The sequence below is a fragment of the Salvelinus sp. IW2-2015 genome, linkage group LG13 (assembly GCF_002910315.2).
Source record: "Salvelinus sp. IW2-2015 linkage group LG13, ASM291031v2, whole genome shotgun sequence".
In the NCBI taxonomy this organism is placed as follows: domain Eukaryota; kingdom Metazoa; phylum Chordata; class Actinopteri; order Salmoniformes; family Salmonidae; genus Salvelinus; species Salvelinus sp. IW2-2015.
The window spans coordinates 4489350-4512687 of NC_036853.1; the positions used below are offsets into that span (position 1 = coordinate 4489350).

At 41.5% G+C, this 23338-nt stretch overlaps 2 protein-coding genes across 3 annotated transcripts; both read left to right on the plus strand.

Annotated features, from left to right (window-relative positions):
• The first annotated feature begins 1693 nt into the window (after positions 1-1693).
• Positions 1694-9060, plus strand: LOC111971993 (synaptotagmin-1). Of its 2 annotated transcripts, none has more exons than XM_023998809.2 (9): positions 1694-1995; positions 3892-4014; positions 4605-4774; positions 5014-5100; positions 5375-5542; positions 5696-5863; positions 6022-6139; positions 6468-6601; positions 6809-9060. In XM_023998809.2, the coding sequence occupies exons 2-9, from the start codon at positions 3906-3908 to the stop codon at positions 7046-7048; spliced, it is 1194 nt and encodes a 397-aa protein (XP_023854577.1). In that variant the 5' UTR covers positions 1694-1995; positions 3892-3905; the 3' UTR covers positions 7049-9060. The 2 variants fall into 2 exon arrangements, with proteins under 2 accessions (XP_023854577.1, XP_023854578.1); XM_023998810.2 differs by having other exon boundaries at positions 6022-6115.
• Positions 9061-13402: 4342 nt separating this feature from the next.
• LOC111971992 (uncharacterized) lies at positions 13403-22839 on the plus strand. The gene is made up of 5 exons (XM_023998808.2): positions 13403-13692; positions 14359-14456; positions 14588-14674; positions 15381-15565; positions 19171-22839. The coding sequence occupies exons 2-5, from the start codon at positions 14369-14371 to the stop codon at positions 20074-20076; spliced, it is 1266 nt and encodes a 421-aa protein (XP_023854576.1). The 5' UTR covers positions 13403-13692; positions 14359-14368; the 3' UTR covers positions 20077-22839.
• Positions 22840-23338: the final 499 nt, after the last annotated feature.

Sequence of the window (23338 nt, forward strand, 5' to 3'; positions counted from 1 at the left end):
ATCCCACAAAACATAGGGGCAAAACAGGCTGCCTAAGTATGATTCCCAATCAGAGACAACGATAGACAGCTGTCCCTGATTGAGAACCATAACCGGCCAAAACATAAGAATAAAGACATAGAGTTTCCACCCGAGTCACACCCTGACCAACCAAACATAGAGAATAAAAATATCTCTACGGTCAGGGCGTGACAGCACGTATGGATATGTTGTTCTGAAGGAGCAAGGAGAAAACAACGTTTCCAATTGGAGAGTCAACTGGATTAAGCGAGGGTAGCTCAAGAAGGTGAGGTCTGGTTACAACTCTAAACAACATGAGAGTTCCAGATGGAAAGCATCAAAGACTATGGCGAACTCTCCCCCCCCCCTTAAAAGAGTTAGATGCACTATTGTAAAGTGGTTGTTCCACTGGATATCATAAGGTGAATGCACCAATTTGTAAGTCGCTCTGGATAAGAGCGTCTGCTAAATGACTTAAATGTAAATGTAGAAAAATCCCCCCAAAATTGAGACCACTATTTCCATGATTTCATAACGACACATTTCCTAATATTATGTGTATGATTTTTCCAGATGAAGTTGAAAAGCATCTGGTCAATGAGAATCCAGATTTAGGCATCACATGGAATTTAACAGTTTCATTTCACGTCATGCTGTTCATATGAATAATTTATGATAATTTACCGGTTTCTCGCAGTTATTTATATTGGGAAAAGGGAGTGGTTTTGGGCGATAAATCTCGATAACTAGGTTCCTGCCCTTCAACCCTAATCGGGATTGCACACCATTGAAACCATCCATCTTGATAATGCGGAAGAGAGTGAAAAAAAAAGAAAAAATAACCCAAACAATCTCATACTCCAAGTTTTTTTATGTAAACAAAAGTAAAATGTCAAAAGACTTACGAATAGGCATTTGTGCACAATGGTCTTTTTGAATAGGCTATAATAACAAACTTCAACATGTGAGGAACAAATTATGCAGAATAAGGAATCATTTGGAACAGTGCTTGGATCGCCTTGATACACTGTATATCCCACATCAGATTGCCCTACCTTGTTGTTGTGTTTTTCCGTACTGAGAGAAAAAGATACTGAACCAATACTGCCATCTGCTGCACAGGAGTAGTAGGACAAACAAAACTACACAAGTTATCCCCTAAAAACGAATATTATTATAATCAAGGTCATATTTGTACTCCAAAATGAATATTAAGAAAAACTATAGCTAAGCCTTATTGATAAGATTCTTAATATTTGATTGGATTTATTATGGAAACCATATAGCCACAGCGGAAGCTATGATTATTGTTAGCAACTATTTAAATATGTATTTTTATAAATGCAAGACAACTTTCAACATGAATAAAAGTCAGAGAGCTCCATCTATAGGGCACATGTAGATTGAATATGATTGGAGATAAATATCAATAGTTATTTGCTCAATAAACAGACGATGGAGGGGTTGACTATTGACTCATGGAGGGACCGATGTTACTTTGTTGTAACTGAACCGGTTTAGTCTAGGCATCTTCCTATGTTAATGCAAATGTTTGTGTTTTTAACCTTGGTTTCCTTTCAAGATGGAATATGATACCTTACTGCAGTATTGGTTCATCCCATGTTTATACAACATATCCAGACTACTGTTCTACTGTTCTCTTCTCTAATGCTGAGGTGGAGCCAAACATTCCAATGCTGTACGTGTTCCCTGACACACACACACACACACACACACACACACACACACACACACACACACACACACACACACACACACACACACACACACACACACACACACACACACACGTGTGGTGTCACTGTGTGTACATGAGGCGTGATAGTGTGTTGAGGAAATACATCAGAGCTCCCTATCATCTACAAGTTGTAACAAAATGGAAGGAAGGGATGATTGGGATCAAGAAATAGACTAGACACATCATTGGATTTCACATTTCTGGAAACAAACGTGTCAATTATCATTGGAGAAAAGGTGAGTAAATCAATTTACCAGTGTGATATTTACACATTTAGAAGTAACCCACTCAATCTCCATTACAGAAAAAAAATTGTAAACCAGAATACACCGTTTATTGAGCTGTTTAATACTAGTAAAAAGCATCGGTAACATAATTTACTCATACATTTTATTGTAAATTAAAGTGTGATACTGCAGGACAATATTGAAGGCTACGCCCTAACTGAGATTACCTTTCTTTGCTTAGCAATGAACTATGTGAAATACATGGATTGGTCTAAGCAGAAGAATGGCTATTTATCTTCCACATGAGACCACTTCTTGATCAAACACTTTATACAGAATGTTTATGGGCCGATCCAGCCACTTTCAGGCTTTCAGGGCCAAGTGACTTCCTTCCCCTCATTTGTTATAATCCTGTAACTCCCTTTTGCTGGAGAACTGCATGGGTGAATGATAAAAGTAGGCTACAGTAATAAGGATACAAACTACGCTGGTACTGAAACAGTGAGTACTACTTTAGTTTTTACATATACGTTTCCCTATATTGTAAGTAAAACCTGATTCTTTCAGAATATAGGTATCTATTAATAAAAAAATGTTTTGGCTGTTGTATGGTTGTTGGTTGTGTTCATGTGAACAAAGACTCAAGCTCTTGTGATACTCTGTTTTTTAATTACCTTTGTTCTAACACTCAAATACTGTGTCTTCGAACTAGCAGCTACTGTATAAAACACCTTGTATTGGGTTTTAGGGACAATGTCCATTGGGTGTGAATTTCTTTGTATTGACTTTTCCTTACTTTTGACACATTCCAATTGGAAAGCACCTATGTATGAATGTATTTACGTCATGTAAAGCAAAGAAACGTAATCCGCCGTGCTGTGGTCATTTAGAAAGTGATGTTATCAGAGAGTGCAGCACACCCTGTTTTAATTTGCCTGTGTGGAGCTGTCAGCACTCAACCATGCAGTTGTTTAACAATGGTGGTGGCTAAGTATCCACTCTCCTCTGTCATTGCAAACCAAGTTTTTGGAAGCAGAGGCACAATATTTTGTGTGTAAGAAAGAATGGGTGTTGGCTACAACTTGAGTTTAAACCAGTGGTGTAAACTACTTAAGTAAAAATACTTTCAAGTACTACTTAAGTAGTTCTTTAGGTATCTGTACTTTACTATAAAAAAATTGACAAGTTTTACTTTTCCTCCACTACATTCCTGAAGTAAATAATGTACTTTTTACTCCATACATTTTCTCTGACATCCAAAAGTACTCGTTACATGTTTAATGCTTAGCAGGATAGAAAATGGTCCAATTCACACACTTATCAAGAGAACATCCCCGGTCATCCCTGCTGCCTCTGATCTGGCGGACTCACTAAACACAAATGCTTCATTTGTAAATGTTGTCTGAGTGTTGGAGTGTGCACCTGGCTATCCGTAAATTTAAAAAACAAGAAAATAATTTTATCTGGTTTGCTTAATATAAAGAATGTGAAATGATTTATAATTTTAATATACTTAAGTACATTTAAAACCAAATACTTTTAGACTTTTACTCAAGTTGTATTTTGCTAGGTGACTTTCACTTTTACTTGAGTCATTTTCTATTAAGGTATCTTTACTTTTACTCAAGTATGACAATTTGGTACTTTTTCCATCACTGGTTTAGGTTTCAACATCAAAGCTATGATCTCCAAACAATTATCTGTAAACTTAACAAAAATGGTTTAAGGCAAAGAAAATGATTAGTGCTTTATCTTACCAGAGTAGACTGCTGAGGAGCAACAAACAGTACAGTAACTGTGTTAAAGTAGAAGTCGGTGTCAATAAACACTGTAGCAACCTGAGCTATGAACTAACCAAATTGCTTTTCCTCATTGTCTGTGTTTGCTGTTTGCGCTCGATTCTAGGTCACAGCTACACCATGTTTCCTAAAATCCCATTAGCTAAGGGCACCGTAACCCCTAACACTACAGCCAGCCACACCACCGCCGCTCCCGGGTTTATAGACCAACTACTGAACAAGATTCCCTGTGAGTAACCCCCTAAATCCCCCCGCCCCCTGCTCTACCCCCCCCCCCCCCCCCCCCCCCCCCCCCCCCCCCCCCCCCCCCCCCCCCCCCCCCCCCCCCCCCCCCCCCCCCCCCCCCCCCCCCCCCCCCCGTCTGTCCCCCCACCCCTACCCTCTCCTGAGTGGGCACCCCTATGCTGCCCCCCTTCTGTCCCACTTTCAACAGACATGGCAGGGGAGAGCTGCCTGCTTGCCTGGACACCTGTCTCCATGTGTCATATCTAATTCCACTCCCAACACACATTTCTTAGCTCTCCATTTTCACTTATTATACAAGTTTATATCTCCTGAATCTTGCTGGCTGTGCTCTTGCTGCATGCTTCAGATGTGTGTCATAGTGAGACAAGTTGACTACACTGACTCTCTCAAGACTCGGCAGCTAGGGGCTGCTGCTCTCACATAAATACAAGGCAAATGTCTTTTCGAATAGCTCTCCATTTCTACTTGTTACAAGTTCATCTCTTCTTCATCCTGCTGGCTGTGCTCTTGCCTCATGCTTCAGATGTGTGTCACAATGAGACAAACTGCTGTCTTTTTTTTTGTCTCACTCAGTGCCAAGATGGGCCATTTACACCATCTTTGCTGTCATTGTCTTGATGTTTTTGGTGTGTATTATCTGCATCTGTGCGAAATGCTGCTGCAAGAGCAAGAAAAAGATAAAAAAGAAGCCGGACAATCAAATCAATCTACAAGGGGTGATTGGTTCCTCGACTACATCGCTAGTAAGTACTGGGAGTAGTAGTCGTCGTAGCTAGATCTTGGTGGGATAGCGCAGAGCGTCTGCTCCATTCTATCCATTTATTTTTGTTTAGACTGGTCGCCGTTGTGAAGAAGGAGTGAGGTAGAGGTGCAGCTTTAGCTCCTTATGTCTGTTAGGATGGGCCGCTGATTGAGGGATTGGTTGGCTGGCCGATGAATGTGATTGGCTGGTTCAAGCTATGACAGTGTTCTTGATGGGCAGGTCCAACATGGCTCGGACGATGCAGGCTACGGCTCAGCTAAAAACCGGGGAAGACTACTCTATTCTCTGGAATACAAGGCACAAGAGGTTAGAATTAACTTAATTAGTCTTTTGAACTTGTAACTTGATCAAAATACTGTAGCCACCACAAGCCATAGAACTAAAGTTCCCCTTTGATTACAGATTAAACAAGATATTAATTATCACACGTATAAAGAGAAATGTCTGCTTTTTCAAAATATCACTGAAGTAGAATTCAGTGTGTATTTATTTTTCTACCATACAGTGATATCGCGTTTTTCTGGCACCCTTATCTTCCCCTACTATCTTTGACTATCCTGCCATCTCTCATACCCTGCAGCTGACAGTGGGGCTCAAAGAGGCTGCAGCTCTGACAGCCATGGACCGGAGTGGCACCTCTGACCCCTATGTTAAAGTCTACATCACTCCCAACAAGTCAAAGACATTCGAGACTAAGGTCTACAGGAAAACCCTCAACCCTGTGTTCAATGAACACTTCACATTTAAGGTATTTGAAGGGTATTATACACATGTTATTATAGCATTATTACCAGACAGTATACCAATTTGAGAGGTTTGTAAACTGTTTTACATACTATACACAGTGTGAGTCTGTGTTTCTGCACCACTCTTGACTCGTGCCTGACTATCTTGTGTCCAGATTGACAAGGCTGAGCTCAATGAGTCCACCATAGTCATGAAAGTGTTCGACTTCGATAGATTCTCCAAACACGACATCATCGGGGAGCTGAGGCTGCAGCTCGGAATCATCGACTGGAACCATGTGATCGAAGAGTGGGAAGACCTGAGAGAACCCTCCAAGTTTGAGGTCAGGAGATTTACTTGATTTCTGGAACAAAATAGTGCAGGTCAAAAGGGCTTTTTCAAACAGCATTTGAATATCACAAAGTTCTCAAATCTAGCCATAGGCCTACTTTGCCTTGACATCTATAGGCCCACATAGTGAATTTCCACATGTGATTACAGGATGAAATTCTGGGGGAGATCTGCTTCTCGTTGCGTTACGTCCCCACCACTAACAAGCTGACTGTTGTCATCCTGGAAGCCAAGAACTTAAAGAGTATGGACAAAGGGGGCTCATCAGGTAGGTGGAAGCCTGGCTCTCTGAGAGGAAGACTGAGTGGTTGTTTTGCTGAAGAGGCTAGTTATGATTAGCCTGGAATCCAGACCTGTTTTGTGCTGACATTCCACTCCTTGTTCTCAGTCAGTGTCATGCAACAAACATGTAACATGGAGAAACAAAGAGTGGAATGTTACCACAAAACAGGTCTGGATTCCAGCCTAAGTTATTAATTAAACAAATAATATTCTGTTATTATTGAGGCCAGTTTCGATTATCACAAATAATACTGCATTATTTGTGAGGCAGTGGATGCTCAAACTACTCTCTACTGTATTCATGTACACTGTAGATCCCTATGTAAAAGTGCAGCTAGCTCTGGACAAGAAGAAGTGGAAGAGAAAGAAGACGTCTGTTAAAAAGTGCACACTGAATCCCTACTTCAACGAATCCTTTACGTTTGATGTGTCGTTTGAACAAATTCAAGTAAGTATGATCTTATCTCAGAATATGGCTAAGATGAGGCCAGTTACAAGCTCAACAGCCTGCATGCTATGGAGCTTCAGAAAATAGGCCATCTCTTTACATTATAATGTTATTTTGTTGGCAAAATCATTTAAACAAAACGATTATGGGACATTCTCTGTAAAAGCACAGTTTGCAGTGACTGTTCTCTGCTGTTGCTCCCTACAGAGGGTTCACCTGATGATTTCCGTGTGGGACCATGACAAGTTGACCAGGAACGACGCCATAGGGAAGATTTTCCTGGGTTGTGATGCTGCAGGGAACCAGCTGAGGCACTGGGCAGACATGCTGTCCAATCCCCGTAGGCCTGTGGCTCAGTGGCACAACCTGCTTTCCAACGAACAAGTGGACTCCACCCTCGACCTCAAACACACAGTTAGGATCCCCTTCATCAATAAGAACTTTTGAGAAATGTTAGACTTGCCAGACTCATGGCACTCAAGTGGCTGTGGGAAGAGGTTAGAGAAAATCCTCTTCCATGGCCCGACATAACCAGATTCCTCCTTTTACTTCACTAAGCTAATAGCAGCTTGGAGGCCCTAGCACTTTTAAACGCTGCAAAATACAGTGCCTTCAGAAAGTATTCACACCCCTTGACTTTTKCAACATTTTGTTGTGTTACAGCCTGAATTTAAAATTGATTATATTGAGATTTTTATGTCACTGTCCTACACACAATACCCTATAATTTCAAAGTGGAATTATGTTTTTAGAAATATTTACAAAAAATATTTTTATGAAAAGCTGAAATGTTTTGAGTCAATAAGTATTGAACCTCTTTGTTATGGCGAGCCTAAATAAGTTCAGGAGTAAAAATGTGCTTAACAAGTCACATAATAAGTTGCATAGAATTCACTCTGTGTGCAATAATAGTGTTTAACATGATTTTTGAATGACTACCTCATCACTGTACCCCACACATACAATTATCTGTAAGTTCCCTCAGTTGATTAGTGAATTTCAAACACAGATTTAACCACAAAGACCAGGGAGGTTTTCCAATTCTTCTCAAAGAAGGGCACCTATTTGTAGATAAAGGAAAAAAAGCAGACATTGAATATCCTTTTGAGCATGGTGAAGTTACACTTTGGTTGGTGTATCTATACACCCWGTCACTACAAGGATACAGGCGTCCTTCCTAACTAAGGAAGAAAAACACTCTGGGATATCACCATGAGGACAATGGGGATTTTAAAACAGTTACAGAGTTCAATGGCTGTGATAGGAGAAAACTGAGGATGGATCAACAACATTGTAGTTACTCCACAATACTAACCTAAATGACAGAGTGAAAATAAGCAAACCTGTACAAAATAAGGCAATACGGCACTAAAGTAAAACTGCAAAAATTGTGGCAAAGAAATTAACTTAATTAATGTTCTGAATACAAAGCATTACGTTTTAGGGCAAATCCAACATAACACATCATTGAGTACCACTCTTCATATTTYCAAGCATGGTGGTGGCTGCATCATGTTATGAGTATGCTTATCATCGGCAAGGACTAGGGAGTTTTTTGGGGGATAAAAATAAATGGAATAGAGCTAAGCACAGGCAAAAGCCTAGACGAAAACCTGGTTCAGTCTGCTTTCCAACAGACACTGGGAGACAAATTCACCTTTCAGCAGGACAATAACCTAAAACACAGTTACTTACCAAGCCAACATAGAATATTCCTGAGTGGTCTAGTTACAGTTTTGACTTAAATCAGGCTTGAAAATCTAAGTAATGGCTGTCTAGCAATGATCAACAACAAACTTGACAAAGCTTGAAGAATTTTWAAAAKAATAATGTGCAAATATCGTACAATCCAGGTGTGAAAAGCTCTTAGAGATTTTCCCAGAAAGACTCTCAGCCAAATGTGATTATAACATGTATTGACTCAGGGGTGTGAATACTTATGTAAATGAGATATTTCTGCATTTCATTTTCAATAAATTTGCTAAAAACATGTTTTCACTTTGTTATTTTGAGGTTTTTGTGTAGATGGTTGCAAAACAAAATCTATGTAATCCATTTTGAATTTAGGTTGTAACACAACAAACTGTGGAATAAGTCAAGGGATATGAATACTTTCTGAAGGCATTGTCTATGCTGCCATTTTTATAGACATTTCATGATAAACACATGATAATTTAGGAATAATACAATTATAGAAGCTCAATTATTTTCTATGTAGTCCGTTGTTTATTGTTTTTTTCCTCAGATTGAATAACCTTACAAGCAAACTTCAACACTGCACACATGACTGGCATGTTCATAAAAAAGTCATTACAATTTGTCTCAGTTGTAGAACAATTATCATAGTGTCTACCTCAAGTTATTCAACAAACACTGCCCCTATATGGAAATATTCTAAATCTCTTACTTGATGGTAATATGCAATAAATCCATGTATGGCTTCTAATTTCCCCAAAGCATCTGATTGAATGTGTCTGATTGAATCTCAGATGATAATATCATGTGCTCTACCTTGGGTCAATTAACCTGAGTTCAGCAGCCTCCTCTCTCCCAATTGACACAGGGTTGGTACAGTGGGAAATCAGGGAGCCACAGCAGTGTCAGCCTATAATACCTTTAGATTAACATGGATCCCGATGGGAGGGATAAAACAACAGAAGCAGGGCTTGGAGTCTGAGCCAGCGTTGTCAGCACCAACTGTACACATGCTCATTACAGCTACCTAATGAGGAGCTATGTTTTGGACAGAGCTGGAAGCACTGTGGCCACTACAATAGGGGATGTTGCTTACTGCTCTCACAGGTGGTCAGGTGTAACATATTGAATGGTATGAAATAAGTAAAGGAGTTTTTTCATAGTGCATAGTTCATAGTGCATGAGTCAAACATACCCTTAACACAATAGTATTGCAACACATTTAGCAATATTGCAACAAATATGGAAGTTTGAGTATAACTTGGAAAGGTTTAGACTTTGATTAAACTGGGTTCTAACCATGCTAGGTCAGTTATCATAGAGTGAAATTCAAAGAAGGGGCTATGCCTATAAGAGGAAATTAGAAGGATTCAAAGAAAATTTCTTCAATCTCCAATTAAATCGTATTTTTTAATGGTTGTATTGGAAATTAAATAGACCTTCTCTCATTTCCAATTATAATGTTTCAATGGAAATCAAATAGATTTTCTCAGAATCCTCTTCATTATTCCGGTGAATTGTTACTTCCTGGAAAGAGATGAATGGATGACCAGTGTGTGTGAGAGCAGAACTGCGCGTGTTACCAGAATATAAGGATCTGAGTGATGATCCAGCAGCAGAGCCAAACCAAAGGTCATGGCTCACACTGCTGTGTTTTCCACCCACTCTGTCCTGTGACACAGGCTCTCCCGCTGGGTGACCTGGCCTGTGGTGAGCCTCCCAACGCTGGGCACAGTAACATGAAAGAGCCCCTGGGAACCATGGAACATGCCTGTTCTGATCCTGACTACAGGCCTGATCAATAAACCACGGATAGCATACTCCCTGGTAGAGTTAGTAAGCCCACTCCCTGGTAGAGTTAGTAAGCCCACTCCCTGGTAGAGTTGGTAAGCCCACACCCTGGTAGAGTTGGTAAGCCCACTCCCTGGTAGAGTTAGTAAGCCCACTCCCTGGTAGAGTTAGTAAGCCCACTCCCTGGTAGAGTTAGTAAGCTGCACTCCCTGATAGAGTTAGTAAGCCACTCGCCTGGTAGAGTTAGTAAGCCCACTCCTGGTGTAGAGTTAGTTAAGCCACTCCCTGGTAGAGTTAGTAAGCCCACTCCCTGGTAGAGTTAGTAAGCCACTCCCTGGTAGAGTTAGTAAGCCACTCCCTGGTAGAGTTAGTAGCCACTCCTGGTGAGTTGGTAAGCCCACTCCCTGGTAGAGTTTAGTAAGCCACCCCTGGTAGAGTTAGTAAGCCCATCCCTGGTAGAGCTTAGTAAAGCCCACTCCTGGTAGAGTTAGTAAGCCCACTCCCTGGTAGAGTTTAGTAAGCCCAACTCCCTGGGTTGTTGGTTAGAGTTAGTTAAGCTGCACTCCTGGTAGAGGTTAGTAAGCTCCACTACCCTGGTAGAGTTAGTAAGCCCACTCCCTGGTAGAGTAGTAAGCCACTCCCTGATAGAGTTAGTAAGCCCACTCCGTAGAGTTAGTAAGCCACTCCCTGGTAGAGTAGTAGTCCACTCCTGTAGAGTTAGTAAGCCCACTCCCTGTAGATGTTAGTAAGCCCACTCTCCTGGTAGAGTTAGTAAGCCACACTCCTGTAGAGTTGGTAAGCCCACTCCTGGTAGAGTTAGTAAGCCCCCCCTGGGTAGAGTTAGTAAGCCCACTCCCTGGTAGAGTTGTAGCCTCACTCCTGGGAGTTGTAAGCCACTCCCTGGTAGAGTTAGTAAGCCCATCCCTGGTAGAGTTAGTAAGCCCACTCCTGGTAGAAGTTAGTGAAGCCCGCACACCTGGTAGAGTTAGTAAGCCCACACCCTGGTATGAGTTAGTAAAGCCACTCCCTGGTAGAGTATAGGCCCACTCCCTGGTAGAGTTAGTAAGCCCACTCCCTGGTAGAGTTAGTAAGCCCACACCCTGGTAGAGTTAGTAAGCCCACACCCTGGTAGAGTTGGTAAGCCCACTCCCTGGTAGAGTTGGTAAGCCCACTCCCTGGTAGAGTTAGTAAGCCCTCTCCCTGATAAAGTTAGGAAGCCCACTCCATGGTACCAGACACATCACATGACACCAAGAGTCATTTAGCATGAGGCAAATGGGCAGAAAACAAGCAGATGATCTGTCAATGGGGCTCCATCTAATTCATAATGTGGTTGTTAGTTCTCTCTAAGCATATTGTTTGAAGTGCTTCTGGAGTCATTGTTTGCGTAAAGACCCAAGCGTCACAAGCAGGTGTTGAATAATAGGCACAGAGGAGAGAGAAAGGCCTCGGAGAGGCAGGTGTCTTGGCAACAGGCAGGCAGGGCCTTCCCTTGCCGTCTCGCGGGGTTCTTATCGAAGCATACCTTGCACCTGAAAAATAAGAGCTGAGAAGCTTGAGGGGTTCTTTGAAATGTAAATGACGCCCCCCCACCTACACACCTATCCCCCACCTACACACCTACCCACCCACTCTCTGGACATTGTGTGTCTGTATATCAATGCATTTGCAAGTGTCCAACACTCTACACCAACACTTCATTCACACCGACACCACAAATGCCCTGGACATTTCACAATGGCACCTCAGTCATGATGTTTGTCAGTAAATGTGCAGTATGACACACTGCTGGACTGACTCCTCTGTCATCATGACTATGAGATATTCACCTTAAATTATAAACATTTTGATGTTACCTATTGCATGATGCATATTAAATAGAAAGAGGCTTGTGCAGCTTACAATGCTGATATAGACATTGCTATTGTAATGTTTTCAAGGACACAGTTACAACATCTGGCCTACAATCTCCCTATGCACCACCCTATCTAGTGAGTTCCCTAGGTCCTCCATAGTCAGATGGGCCTATGTCATTGAGATTAAACTATTCTATCTCTATGGGCCTATGTCATAGAGATACAACTATTCTATGACTATGGGCCTATGTCATAGAGAAAAAACTATTCTATCACTATGGGCCTATGTCATAGAGATACAACTATTCTATCACTATGGGCCTATGTCATAGAGATACAACTATTCTATGACTATGGGCCTATGTCATAGAGAAAAAACTATTCTATGACTATGGCTATGCTAATAGAGAAAAAATGGTTCTATTCCATGGTCGCCTATGGTCATAGAGATACAACTATTCTATGACTATGGGCCTATGTCATAGAGATACAACTATTCTATGACTATGGGCCTATGTCATAGAGATAAAACTATTCTATCACTATGGGCCTATGTCATAGAGTTACAACTATTCTATGACTATGGGCCTATGTCATAGAGAAAAAACGATTCTATGACTATGAGCATATGTCATAGAGACACAACTATTCTATTACTATGGGCCTATGTCATAGAGATAAAACTATTCTATCTCTATGGACTATGTGCTCAGCTGCTCTGTATGCAGCAGGGTGGCATCATGTGACTAGCGTTTCCAGGATACCTGGAGTGCGGCTAAGCTGCCCAATTAAGGCTCGTCTTGAAAACCATTGCCTCATACAGTTTAAGTGATTGCTCTCAATGAGGGTTTGCTTCATGCAGATTGCAACCAGGGCATGAAAATAAGGTTTATTTGTCAATTGAGAGACGACGAGAGAAAATCCAATAAAATCATAGGCTATCACTACACAAGGTGAGTGTTTAAACCTTTTTGAATGTGAATTAGGCATAGGCAGCTTAGTATCCCAGATTGTTAGCCTACAAATGATTAAGGAACAATGTGGGATAATATGATGGTAATTTAATCTAATGATATAACCATTTGATTATTGAAGAATATAATAATTATATGAGCCTACTCTATTGTTACACAACATATAAGGTTGTTTTCTACTATTTTTTTGTTATCTGAATTCTTTAAAAAAACTGTCATGGACTGTCAGTCCCTTAAATCGATTGCCCAAAAGAATTTGAGAGTTGCATTTCCCCAGCCCATTTATACCAAACCTATGGGACTGGATCACTATCAGACCAAGATGTCAAGATTTATATTTTAATATTCCATCAAATCAATTGATGACATTTGATACGTCTAATGGAGGCAATATTTGTTAAATTTTGTTATTTGTATATTCAATACAATTTTTCCTTGACAGAGTTGTCAACACAGGGGCCACAACGGACCACATTTACCGGGGGTGTATTTATTACGGAAACCGTTTACCGTTTAACAACCAAACAGAGAAAATGTAACGAAATGGGGCAGGACCTACCTGATTGTGTCCAATAGGAACTCTCGTTTGCTTTTTCCTCTTGGAATGGACGGTTTTTGCAACAACAAAAAAATGACAGACGAAACGTTTTGCAACAGAATCGGCGTAATGGTTATACCTCAGTAGAATTCCTAATCTCGTTATTGAGGTGATTTGTCCACGTGAGCTTCCGTACTGTTCATTCAGCTGAGAGCTGCAAAGAGCGAGTGGATGGGGGTTTGTGCTAACTGGAATTTCTATCCATTTCATTGTTGTTGTATGGACATTATGCAATAGTGTACTGTTTGTCTACATTATTTCGAATGCGCATTTATTGTGTGTGTGTCTCTTGCTGATTGGCGAGCATTCATTAAACAGCGACACTGCACCAACCTGTTCTAGCTAGCTAAATTTGCTAACAGTAGCTAGCTAACTAACGTTAGCAAGCTGTGTGCATACGGCATACCATAGCAGGCAGCAATATTATAATGCAATACATTAATTTAGCAGAAATATGCTACGCTAAAAATGATTTGATTAGGCTCGGTTAGTCAATGCACGGCTTGGCACACGTCCCCAGGAATCCTACCGCGTTAATCCTACTGATTAACTGGCTGGTAAAAGCAGCAGCGAGCCGACCGCCACCACCACAACATGAGTCAGATTAACGTTAGATGTCGGACTCTTTGAATACTCTCTGCTGCTACTTATCATTAATTTCAGTTTTACGGCGTCGGAGGGAGATTCTCTACTTTGACAATTGGTATATTTAGTTACCTAGGCAGTGTTGATTGATAGTTACAGATTGTCAGCAGCCATTATCAACACTGATATCGGATAGCTTTKTAAAATGTTGAAACCAATGTTGATCATCAGAATCCTCAATTAATCTGTCTGTTTCAGGAGGCAGAAAATGGAAACCGTGGAAAAATGGAACAAATGCCTAATATCACCTAAGTTATTGGATAGAAAAGTATTTCCCAAACAAAATGGCAAGACAGGTACTTGTTCTTCATGGGTTGCACTTTTAGTAATGTACACATAAAACAATGTTGCTTAACAAGTCATTGTGTATGAAGGAATGGTAAATGAAAATACAGAACTGAAAATATTAATGTTCTTTCATTCACAGGCATGATTGTGAAGCATCTTCACAACACATTCAGACTTCAACATAGTTTGCAGATACAGTCCATCAGTCGCTCAGAATGTGCCACTGGTAAGAAAATATTTGTCCTAAAACCTAGTGCCCTTTTTTATCCTGATAATATTTCAATGTTGACTATTTTTTGAGCATTGCATCCTAATTGTTGGGGTTGGGTTTTTGATAACAATCTGTTTTAGCACTATGCATTAGCTACAGCATATACAGAGGGTTCATTCTTATCATAACTAATCACATTGTAACACAGGTAAATATTCACACTGCTTTTGTCAATCAGGGATATCTCAGTGTTAATGTTTAGCCCCTCAGCAAGCAACAATTGGTCTAATATAAAAGGCTCCATTGTCTAGTACAGCGTTTCCCAAACTCGATCCTTGCCCCCTCCCCGGGTAAACATTTTGGTTTTTGCCCGATCACTACACAGCTGCTTCAAATAATCCAAGCTTGATGATGAGTTGGTTATTTGAATCAGCTGTGCAGTGCTAGTGCAAAAACCAAAATGGGACCAGGACTGAGGGTTTGGGACCAGTACAGGGTTTGTGAAACCCTGTACTAGTAGAACAGAAATGGCAACATTCACGGAGTGGTTGAGCTATTTATAAAACCACAGATGTTGCACTGTGACTATCCTTTTGCTTGTATGAGGCACTATGCTGTTGAGGCCTTTCTCGTAGTTTTCAAGAAACATTAGAACTGCAGAGTTACAGAACTTGGCAAGGCCTAATCTCTGGATGTTTTCCTACCTGTATATGTAATTCAGGCTCCTGTCCAAATTTGATGATGAGTAGGAATGAGCACCACGAGCCTCGGGCTGTCCCTGTTGCCCTCACCCCCCAGCTTGTCCCAAGGGCCCACCGGCCCCTCTGCCTCTCCGTCTCCTCAGATAGCAATGGCCGCTTCAAAGCTCTGGAGACCCAAGAGTGGAAGAACAATCTCAAAGCCCAGGTATGTCTGTCTACTAGGCCTATACTGGTGGTTTTCCCCATCAGTGACTACTGTTAGCTATGTGGGTGGCTGTAGTACTTGCATTGGAACCAGGGGTTGGAATCAAAATTCTTTGCCCAGAGCCACAATTTCTTTCTTTCTGTTCCACTGTTCCGACTAGCAAAATAAAGTTCTGAACTGGTTCGAACACCAAAAAAGAAACTGTTTATCGTTCCTTTTTGTTCCCTTTTAAACCTCTGAAATCAAATGACTTCACCAATGAATAGAGCTGCTTGCTATGGAGCTGGCAAGCTATGTACAGGCATTGGACAGACAAGTGTAGCAAAGGGTGTGACATGTGACTGACATTGGAATGTCTTTGAACTTCAAAGAGTTGGCTTAACTAACGTTGGACCAGAGTTAGCCCTTGATTATGAGTTTTTTTGAGAGCTAGACCAGAGCTAGCTATAGTGCATTCGGAAAGTATTCAGACCCCTTGACTTTTTCCACATTTTGTTATGTTACAGCCTTATTCTAAAAATGAGTAAATCGTTTTTTTCCCTTATCAATCTACACATCATACCCCATAATGACAAAGCAAAATAGTTTTTTATACATTTTTGCAAATTAATAAAAACAATAATGAAAATAATATCACATTTACATAAGTATTCAGACCCTTTAGTCAGTACTTTGTTGAAGCACCTTTGGCAGCGATTACAGCCTAGGGTCTTCTTGGATATGACGTTACAAGCTTGGCACACCTGTATTTGGGGAGTTTCTTCCATTCTTCTCTGCAGATCGTCTCAAGCTCTGTCAGGTTGGATGGGGAGTGTCGCTGCACAGCTATTTTCAGTTCTAGAGATGTTGGATCGGGTTAAAGTCCGGGCTCTGGCTGGGCCACTCAAGGACATTTAGAGACTTGTCCCGAAGCCACTCCAGCATTGTCTTGGCTGTGTGCTTAGGGTAGTTGTCCTGTTGGAAGGTGAACCTTCGCCCAGTCTGAGGTCCTGAGCACTCTGGGGCAGGTTTTCATCAAGGATCTCTCTGTACTTTGCACTGTTCATCTTTCCCTCGATCATGACTAGTCTCCCAGTTCCTGCCACTGAAAAACAACCCCACAGCATGATGCTGCCACCACCATGCTTCACTGTAGGGAGAGTGCAAGGTTTCCTCCAGACGTGACGCTTGGCATTCAGGCCAAAGAGTTCCATCTTTGACCAGAGCACCTTGAGTCATTTCTTAGCCTTTTGACAAACTCCAAGCGGACTGTCCTGCCTTTTACTGAGGAGTGACTTCTGTCTGGCGGCTCTACGATAAAGGCCTGATTGGTGGAGTGCTGCAGAGATGGGAGAACTTTCCAGAAGGACAACCATCTCCACAGAGGAACTCTAGAGCCTCAGAAGGGCCTTGRTCATCTCCCTGACCAAGGCCCTTCTCCCCCGATTGCTAAGTTTGGCGGCCAGCTCTAAGAGTCTTGGTGGCTCCAAACTTCTTCCATTTAAGAATGATGGAGGCCACTGTGTTCTTGGGGACCTTCAATGCTGCAGACATGTTTTGGTACCCTTCCCCAGATCTGTGCCTCGACACAATCCTGTCTCTGAGCTCTACGGACAATTCCTTCGACCTCATGGCTTGGTTTTTGCTCTGACATGCACTGTCAACTGATGGACCTTATATAGACAGGTGTGTGCCTTTCCAAATGATATCCAATCAATTGAATGTACCTCAGGTGGACTCCAAGTTGTAGAAACATCTCAAGGATGATCAGTAGAAACAGGATGCAGCTGAGCTCAATTTTGAGTCTCATAGCAAAGGGTCTGAATACTTATGTAAATAAGTAATTTCTGTTTTTTATTTGTAATACATTTACAAAAATTTCCACAAACCTGTTTTCGCTTTGAATTTATGGTGTATTGTGTGTAGATTGATGAGGAAAAACTATTATTTAATCAATTTTAGAGCAAGGCTGTAATGTAACAAGATGTGGAAAAAGTCAATGGGTCTGAATTCTTCCCGAATGCACTGTAGCTAACAAGCTTGTGTGTGCMGAGCAGAACCAGAAATAAAATAAAAACACATCTTACATTTTTTTAGCTAATAAATCCAATGTGAAATATGAAATCTATAGTGTCCTTAACTAGCATTAAAAAAGGTAATCCATTGTTCTCTACAATAAACAAACATATAAATCCAACATGAAAAGTGTTGGTCCCATGTTTAATGGGCTGAAATAAAAGATCCCAGAAATGTTCCATACAGTGCTTATTTCTCTCAAATTTTGTGCACAAATTTGTTTACAACCATGTTAGTGAGCATTTCTCCTTTGCTAAGGTAATCCATCCACCTGACAGTTGTGGCATATCAAGAAGCTGATTAAATAGCATGATCATTACACAAGTGCACCTTGTGCTGGGGACAATAAAAGACCACTCTAAAATGTGCTGTTTTGTCAGACAACACAATGCCACAGATGTCTCAAGTTTTGAGGGAGTGTGTAATTGGCAGGAATGTCCACCAGAGCTGTTGCCAGAGAATACAATTTTCATTTCTCTACCATAATGTCGTTTTAGAGAATTTGTCAGTACGTCCAACCGGCCTCATAACCCACGTGTAACCATGCCAGCCGTGGACCTCCACATCAGGCTTCTTCACCTGCAGGATCGTCTGAAACCAGCCATCCGAACAGCTGATGGAACTGTGGGTTTGCACAACCAAATAATTTCTGCACAAACGGTCTGAAACCGTCTTAGGGAAACTCATCTGTGTGCTCGTCGTCCTCACCAAGGTCTTGACCTGACTGCAGTTGGGCGTCGTAACCGACTTCAGTGGGCAAATGCTCACCTTCAATGGCCTCTGGCACACTAAAGAAGTGTGCTCTTCACAGATCAATTCTGGTTTCAACTGTACTGGGAAGATGGCAGACAGCGTCTATATAGCATCGTGTTGGCGAGCGGTTTGCTGATGACAACGTTGTGAACAGAGTGCCCCATGGTGGCAGAGTGCCTGTATTCCAGTCATGTGAAATCCTTAGATTAGGGCCTAATGAATTTATTTAAATTGACTGATTTCCTTATGTACTGTAACTCAGTAAAATCTTTGAAATTGTTGCGTTTTATGTTTTTGTTCAGTGTAAAATCTCTCCCTAATTTCTGAATGACGCCTGTAATGTCAGTAGCTACAGTAGACTATGCTTCGGGGGGAGGGGCAGATACCCTACACATGCACACACATTGGCAAAGATTTCCAGCTGGCAGGCAGACACTGGAATTAGTTTCTGAGTTGACAGTGAGGGCTTTGCATAGGCGCTTTATTTTTTTATTTTTTGTGGGACTGGAAAAAAATGTCCGGAATGTAAAATAACGTTAACCTGTTCTCATGCTTTTTAAAATAATGCCTCTGTTCCAGAACAATATAGATCACATTCATTGTCAGTTCTGGTTCTGTTCCTCTAAAAAAAAAAAAAACGTTTCGGTTCCAACCCCTGATTGTTACTAGTATTTTAATGTATTGCTGACATCCCAAAATTATTTTCTTTGAAAGGACACAGATTTGATCTTCTGGTATGGTGCCCTACTTCAGTATGCTTTGTGTGTGTGTTTGATGTCATTTGTGTCTCCCTGCAGATGGAGCAGGCCCACAGTGCAGGAGCAGCCAGCAGCACAGGCTCCCTGGAGAGGGCCTCGTTGTTTTGTGCCTCTGGTTCCACCACGGCCTCCAGCTCTGGCCTATCCAGTCCCGTGGAGAACCTCACCAAGAGCAAGTCCTCCAGCCGCTTCTCCCTATTTTCCCCTCCCTGGAACAGCAGCTCAGAGTCCGACTCCAACCCCCCCTCCCGCTCCGGCTCCAAGAAGCTGCGTAACTACAGCATGAGAGCTGCCACAGGTCCGGCCGGGGTGGGGTCAGTGGGCAGGGCGGGTCCACCAGACACCCCAGACACGCCCAAACAGAACGTCCCGGAACACTTCCAGTACTCTGAGCCCGTCATCTCCAAGGTGACGGACTACATCTTCGTGGGCAACCTGAACGCAGCGTACAACGGGCGCACGCTGTGTCGCAACAACATTGACAGCATCATCGACATGAGCAGCATGCCGGGGGACCCCGGCCCAAGTCTCAGCCTTATCCCCTGCACCTGCTCCCGAGGAGCCCGCCACAGCTGGTCCCGCCTCAAGGTGGACATCCGCGATGTCCCAGACGCGCTGGGCGAGGGAAGCCCCGCCCTGAAGCAGCACTGCTTCGAGGACATCAACGAGTGCATCGAGGCTTCCACGGAAAAAAGGAAACGAGTGCTAGTCCACTGCCGTGACGGGTACTCCCTGGCTCCGACCTGTATCATCCAGTACCTCATGGTGAAGCAGAATATGCGGCTGATCTCGGCCTACGAGCTGCTGAGGGCCAAGTACCCCGTTAACATCAGGGAGTGTCACCAGAATGTGCTGGTGAGCCTGGAGAGAGCTCTGCGGCCTGGAGGGAACGTGGACCCAGAGTGCTTCAAGCAGGCCATCTCAAGGAAAGTGGCCTGGACCTGACCTGGCTCCTCCCCCTCCACTCCCCCTGTAGTTTGGCCCTCTTTATTTTTCTAATCTAACCGTGGCATTCAATGGATATTTTTCTATGGACAATTTTTGAAAGGCAGCTTTACTTTCTGTCATAGTCAACTGGATATGGAGATGTTGCCACTAACAGTGAGCTTCAAAAGTATTGGGACAGTGACACATTTTTTATGTTTTGGCTCTGTACTCCAGCACTTTGGATTTGAAATGATACGATGACTGAGGTTAAAGTGCGGGCTGTCAGCTTTAATTTTAGGGTATTTTCATCCATATCTGGTGAACCATTGTAGAAGTGTTTAGAAACCATATTCTATTCTTATTTACAATAAAAGTGACTCCAAAATGACACTACACATTATTTACCATTAATTTCTATTGGGCACAAAATAATCTGAAACACCACCAAAACAAACAGCAAATGCCTCCAACAAATTTGTAGAGTCTCACAAGCTTGATGTAATCTTTGCGTGCTAGGAATATGGGACCAAATACTAAACTTTTGACCAGTTTAATACAAATATAAGTGAATTTGTCCCAATATTTTTGGTATGTGCAAAAAGTGCTGTACTTTCTTAACGGTTCACCCGATATGRATGAAATTGCCCTAAAATTAAAGCTGACAGCCCGCACTTTAACCTCAGTCATCGTATCATTTCAAATCCAAAGTGCTGGAGTACAGAGCCAAAACAACAACAAATGTCAGTCCCAATACTTTTGAAGCTCACTTGTACTTGCGACGCATCAAAATGCTTGTGAAAATGTAAATGCAAGTTGATGTATTTGTCCTCTTCTGAGCCCGTGAATTTGACTTTGATGTTTCTCCATAAGCGATTAGATGTTTTACTCTTTACGTCTGCTAGATATGGAAAATGTTTCATTCTAGACTGTGACTTCAGGCTGAATAAGCCCTGTGCCACGTTGGTTTTATTGTGGCTGTGTTTTTATTTCAGGGGAATTTGAATGGGAGTTCTCAGGAGAACTAATGATGATGTCATTCCAATATAGCTGCAAACACTGCTGATCTAATCTGAAAGCTCTGTGTGAATAATGGAGGACGTCACTGYTCTCTTGGATCTACATCGGCCAATCACAGGAGCAGATCATTACTGTACTATATCAGCGACATGCAGGGGACTTTGCACATGGATGCCGATTTGTTGTTGTAAATCCCTCCCTCACACCTCAATTGGTCTGTGACCCTCCTGCCACAGACAGACATAACAATGTGGTATCCTCCTCAGACATTTTCCATTATGGTTCAGAAGACCAGGTGGAAGACATTGAATTATCATAAATCATCCTCTATGAGGAAAACTAACTTACATGACGTTCCCTATCACTTTAACTCACCGTTGTAAACATTTGCTGTGGTACTTCTTGGAAACTGTGGCTTTGTAATTTCAGCTGTTGTGTATGCAATGAAAATGGATGGTCAGTATCTATCTCTCTGGAATGTCAGTATTAGTATATTATAAATCCGACTGAATGGTGATTCAGTGTTGTACTGCGAGAAATTCTATTGCACTACCTAAAAAGGTTCTCCAGAAATGCACAGTTTGATGGGTATTAGTAAGCTGACATGAATTTAAACACCAGTTATAACTTTTTTATTTTCATTGTTCTGTGGTATGGAAATGTCTTTTTAATATTATTGTTTTGAAGACTTTGTGCTCTAGTGTTCGATTCAGTTAATTTGGTCCCAATATTTTTCCCTTAAAGGGACAGTTTGTTCAAAAGTAATATTTTCATTATTTTACTTATCTTAGAAGTAGTCATAGACCAGTAGTGACTACGTCTAGGATTAGSGTTTCATTACTTTGCTTCAGCCACAACAGGCTAAATGTTAGCATTCTCTACCTCAACACAAGGGTTGAATGTTGCCCACTTTAGAACTGTCTGAATTGCAAAGTCGACTCAAATTAACATAACATTGGAAAGCAAGACTTTCTCTCCAGGGAGTTGTGTAGAGGCTCATATGATTTAGAAAATAGTTACATTTCTGTAAAAAAWWAAAAAAAAATGGCTTGCTACAGTAATTTATCATATTCATAAAATGCCACTGATCCAATGTTATTGTAGTATGATTATGATCATAAACCACTATTCTTTTATCTGACAGATTTAATATTAGAATTGCTTATTTTTGTCAGTAGTGGTTATAGTACATTTTTGTTGTTCTGTGACCAGTATGGGTGGAATGGAAGCTTCAGTATATGAGTATGGTGCCTTTGCTTGAATTTGTCTTGTGCGACTGTACAGTGACACTTGCACACTTTGTATGCAGTTGTTGGGCGTTGATAAACATTTTTCTACTTTAAAATGTTGCCTATTGATGCTGTCAATGTTTTTAATTGGAATACATGACGTAAGGATTTTATGAAAGAATACAGTTATGTGAATTGGTTATTGCTGTAACATGTTTTGGTGGTCAGTGGGTGCACAGTCTCATGTACTATGCGAAATGTGGCTGTGACCATTCATCCATGATGTGATCGGGGTTACAGAATGACCCTAACTTTCCCAGGTGTTCCAGAAATCCTGGTTGGTGGATTCAGGGTTTTCTGTGGATTTCCACCTGATTCCTGGGATCTGGAAACCCTGGGAATTTTGCGACCCTAAATGTGATGATTCAACATTTTGTGCACTTCTGCACGCCATACAATTTAGGCCATAGACGGATGTTTTAACATTTTCATGGTGAATATACTATATTTAAAAAATAAATGGTTATAGAAGGTTTATTTGACCCTTGTGATGGTGTCTTTGGGTCGTCTCTCAACTTTGGTTTGGTTTTACAACTTGTTCTCAGGTGAACTGTATAATGGCCCAGAATGTTTTGACTGAACTGTATATGAAACCAGAATATGTGAAGCTACGCATTTCCTGTGTCGTTTTTGGTAGGTGTACATATTAAAAAAAGACGTTACATCATTGCCATATGTATATTGTTTGACCGGATTATTCTGTATAGAAACGTAAACAAAGTTGAGTCTTAGTGTTCTCAGGGTTCTATTCATTAGTGTATACCATAGCAAATGTTGCAAAACGTTTTGCCACAAAACCAAGTTTCTTATCAGTTCAGGTAGTCCATCCCCATTTCTCTCTGTTTTCTTCAGTTTGATGTCTAGTGAATTTACACGAGGCTAATCTTGGATTCCCCCAATTTAATATCAGTCGTGATGTGAACAAGTGCACTCTCAAGGAGGGCGGAAAGGGTAGAGAATCATAGGAAAATGGG

What these genes read in the sequence shown, in the direction of transcription:
- LOC111971993 (XM_023998809.2), top strand. Translation starts at nt 3,906, where the DNA reads ATGTTTCCTAAAATCCCATTAGCTAAGGGCACCGTAACCCCTAACACT. An exon ending in TGGAATACAAGGCACAAGAG is followed by an intron (nt 5,101 to 5,374) that starts GTTAGAATTAAC and finishes CATACCCTGCAG; the next exon opens with CTGACAGTGGGGCTCAAAGA. An exon ending in GGACAAAGGGGGCTCATCAG is followed by an intron (nt 6,140 to 6,467) that starts GTAGGTGGAAGC and finishes TGTACACTGTAG; the next exon opens with ATCCCTATGTAAAAGTGCAG.
- LOC111971992 (XM_023998808.2), top strand. Translation starts at nt 14,369, where the DNA reads ATGGAAACCGTGGAAAAATGGAACAAATGCCTAATATCACCTAAGTTA. An exon ending in TCGCTCAGAATGTGCCACTG is followed by an intron (nt 14,675 to 15,380) that starts GTAAGAAAATAT and finishes TATGTAATTCAG; the next exon opens with GCTCCTGTCCAAATTTGATG. An exon ending in AGAACAATCTCAAAGCCCAG is followed by an intron (nt 15,566 to 19,170) that starts GTATGTCTGTCT and finishes GTCTCCCTGCAG; the next exon opens with ATGGAGCAGGCCCACAGTGC.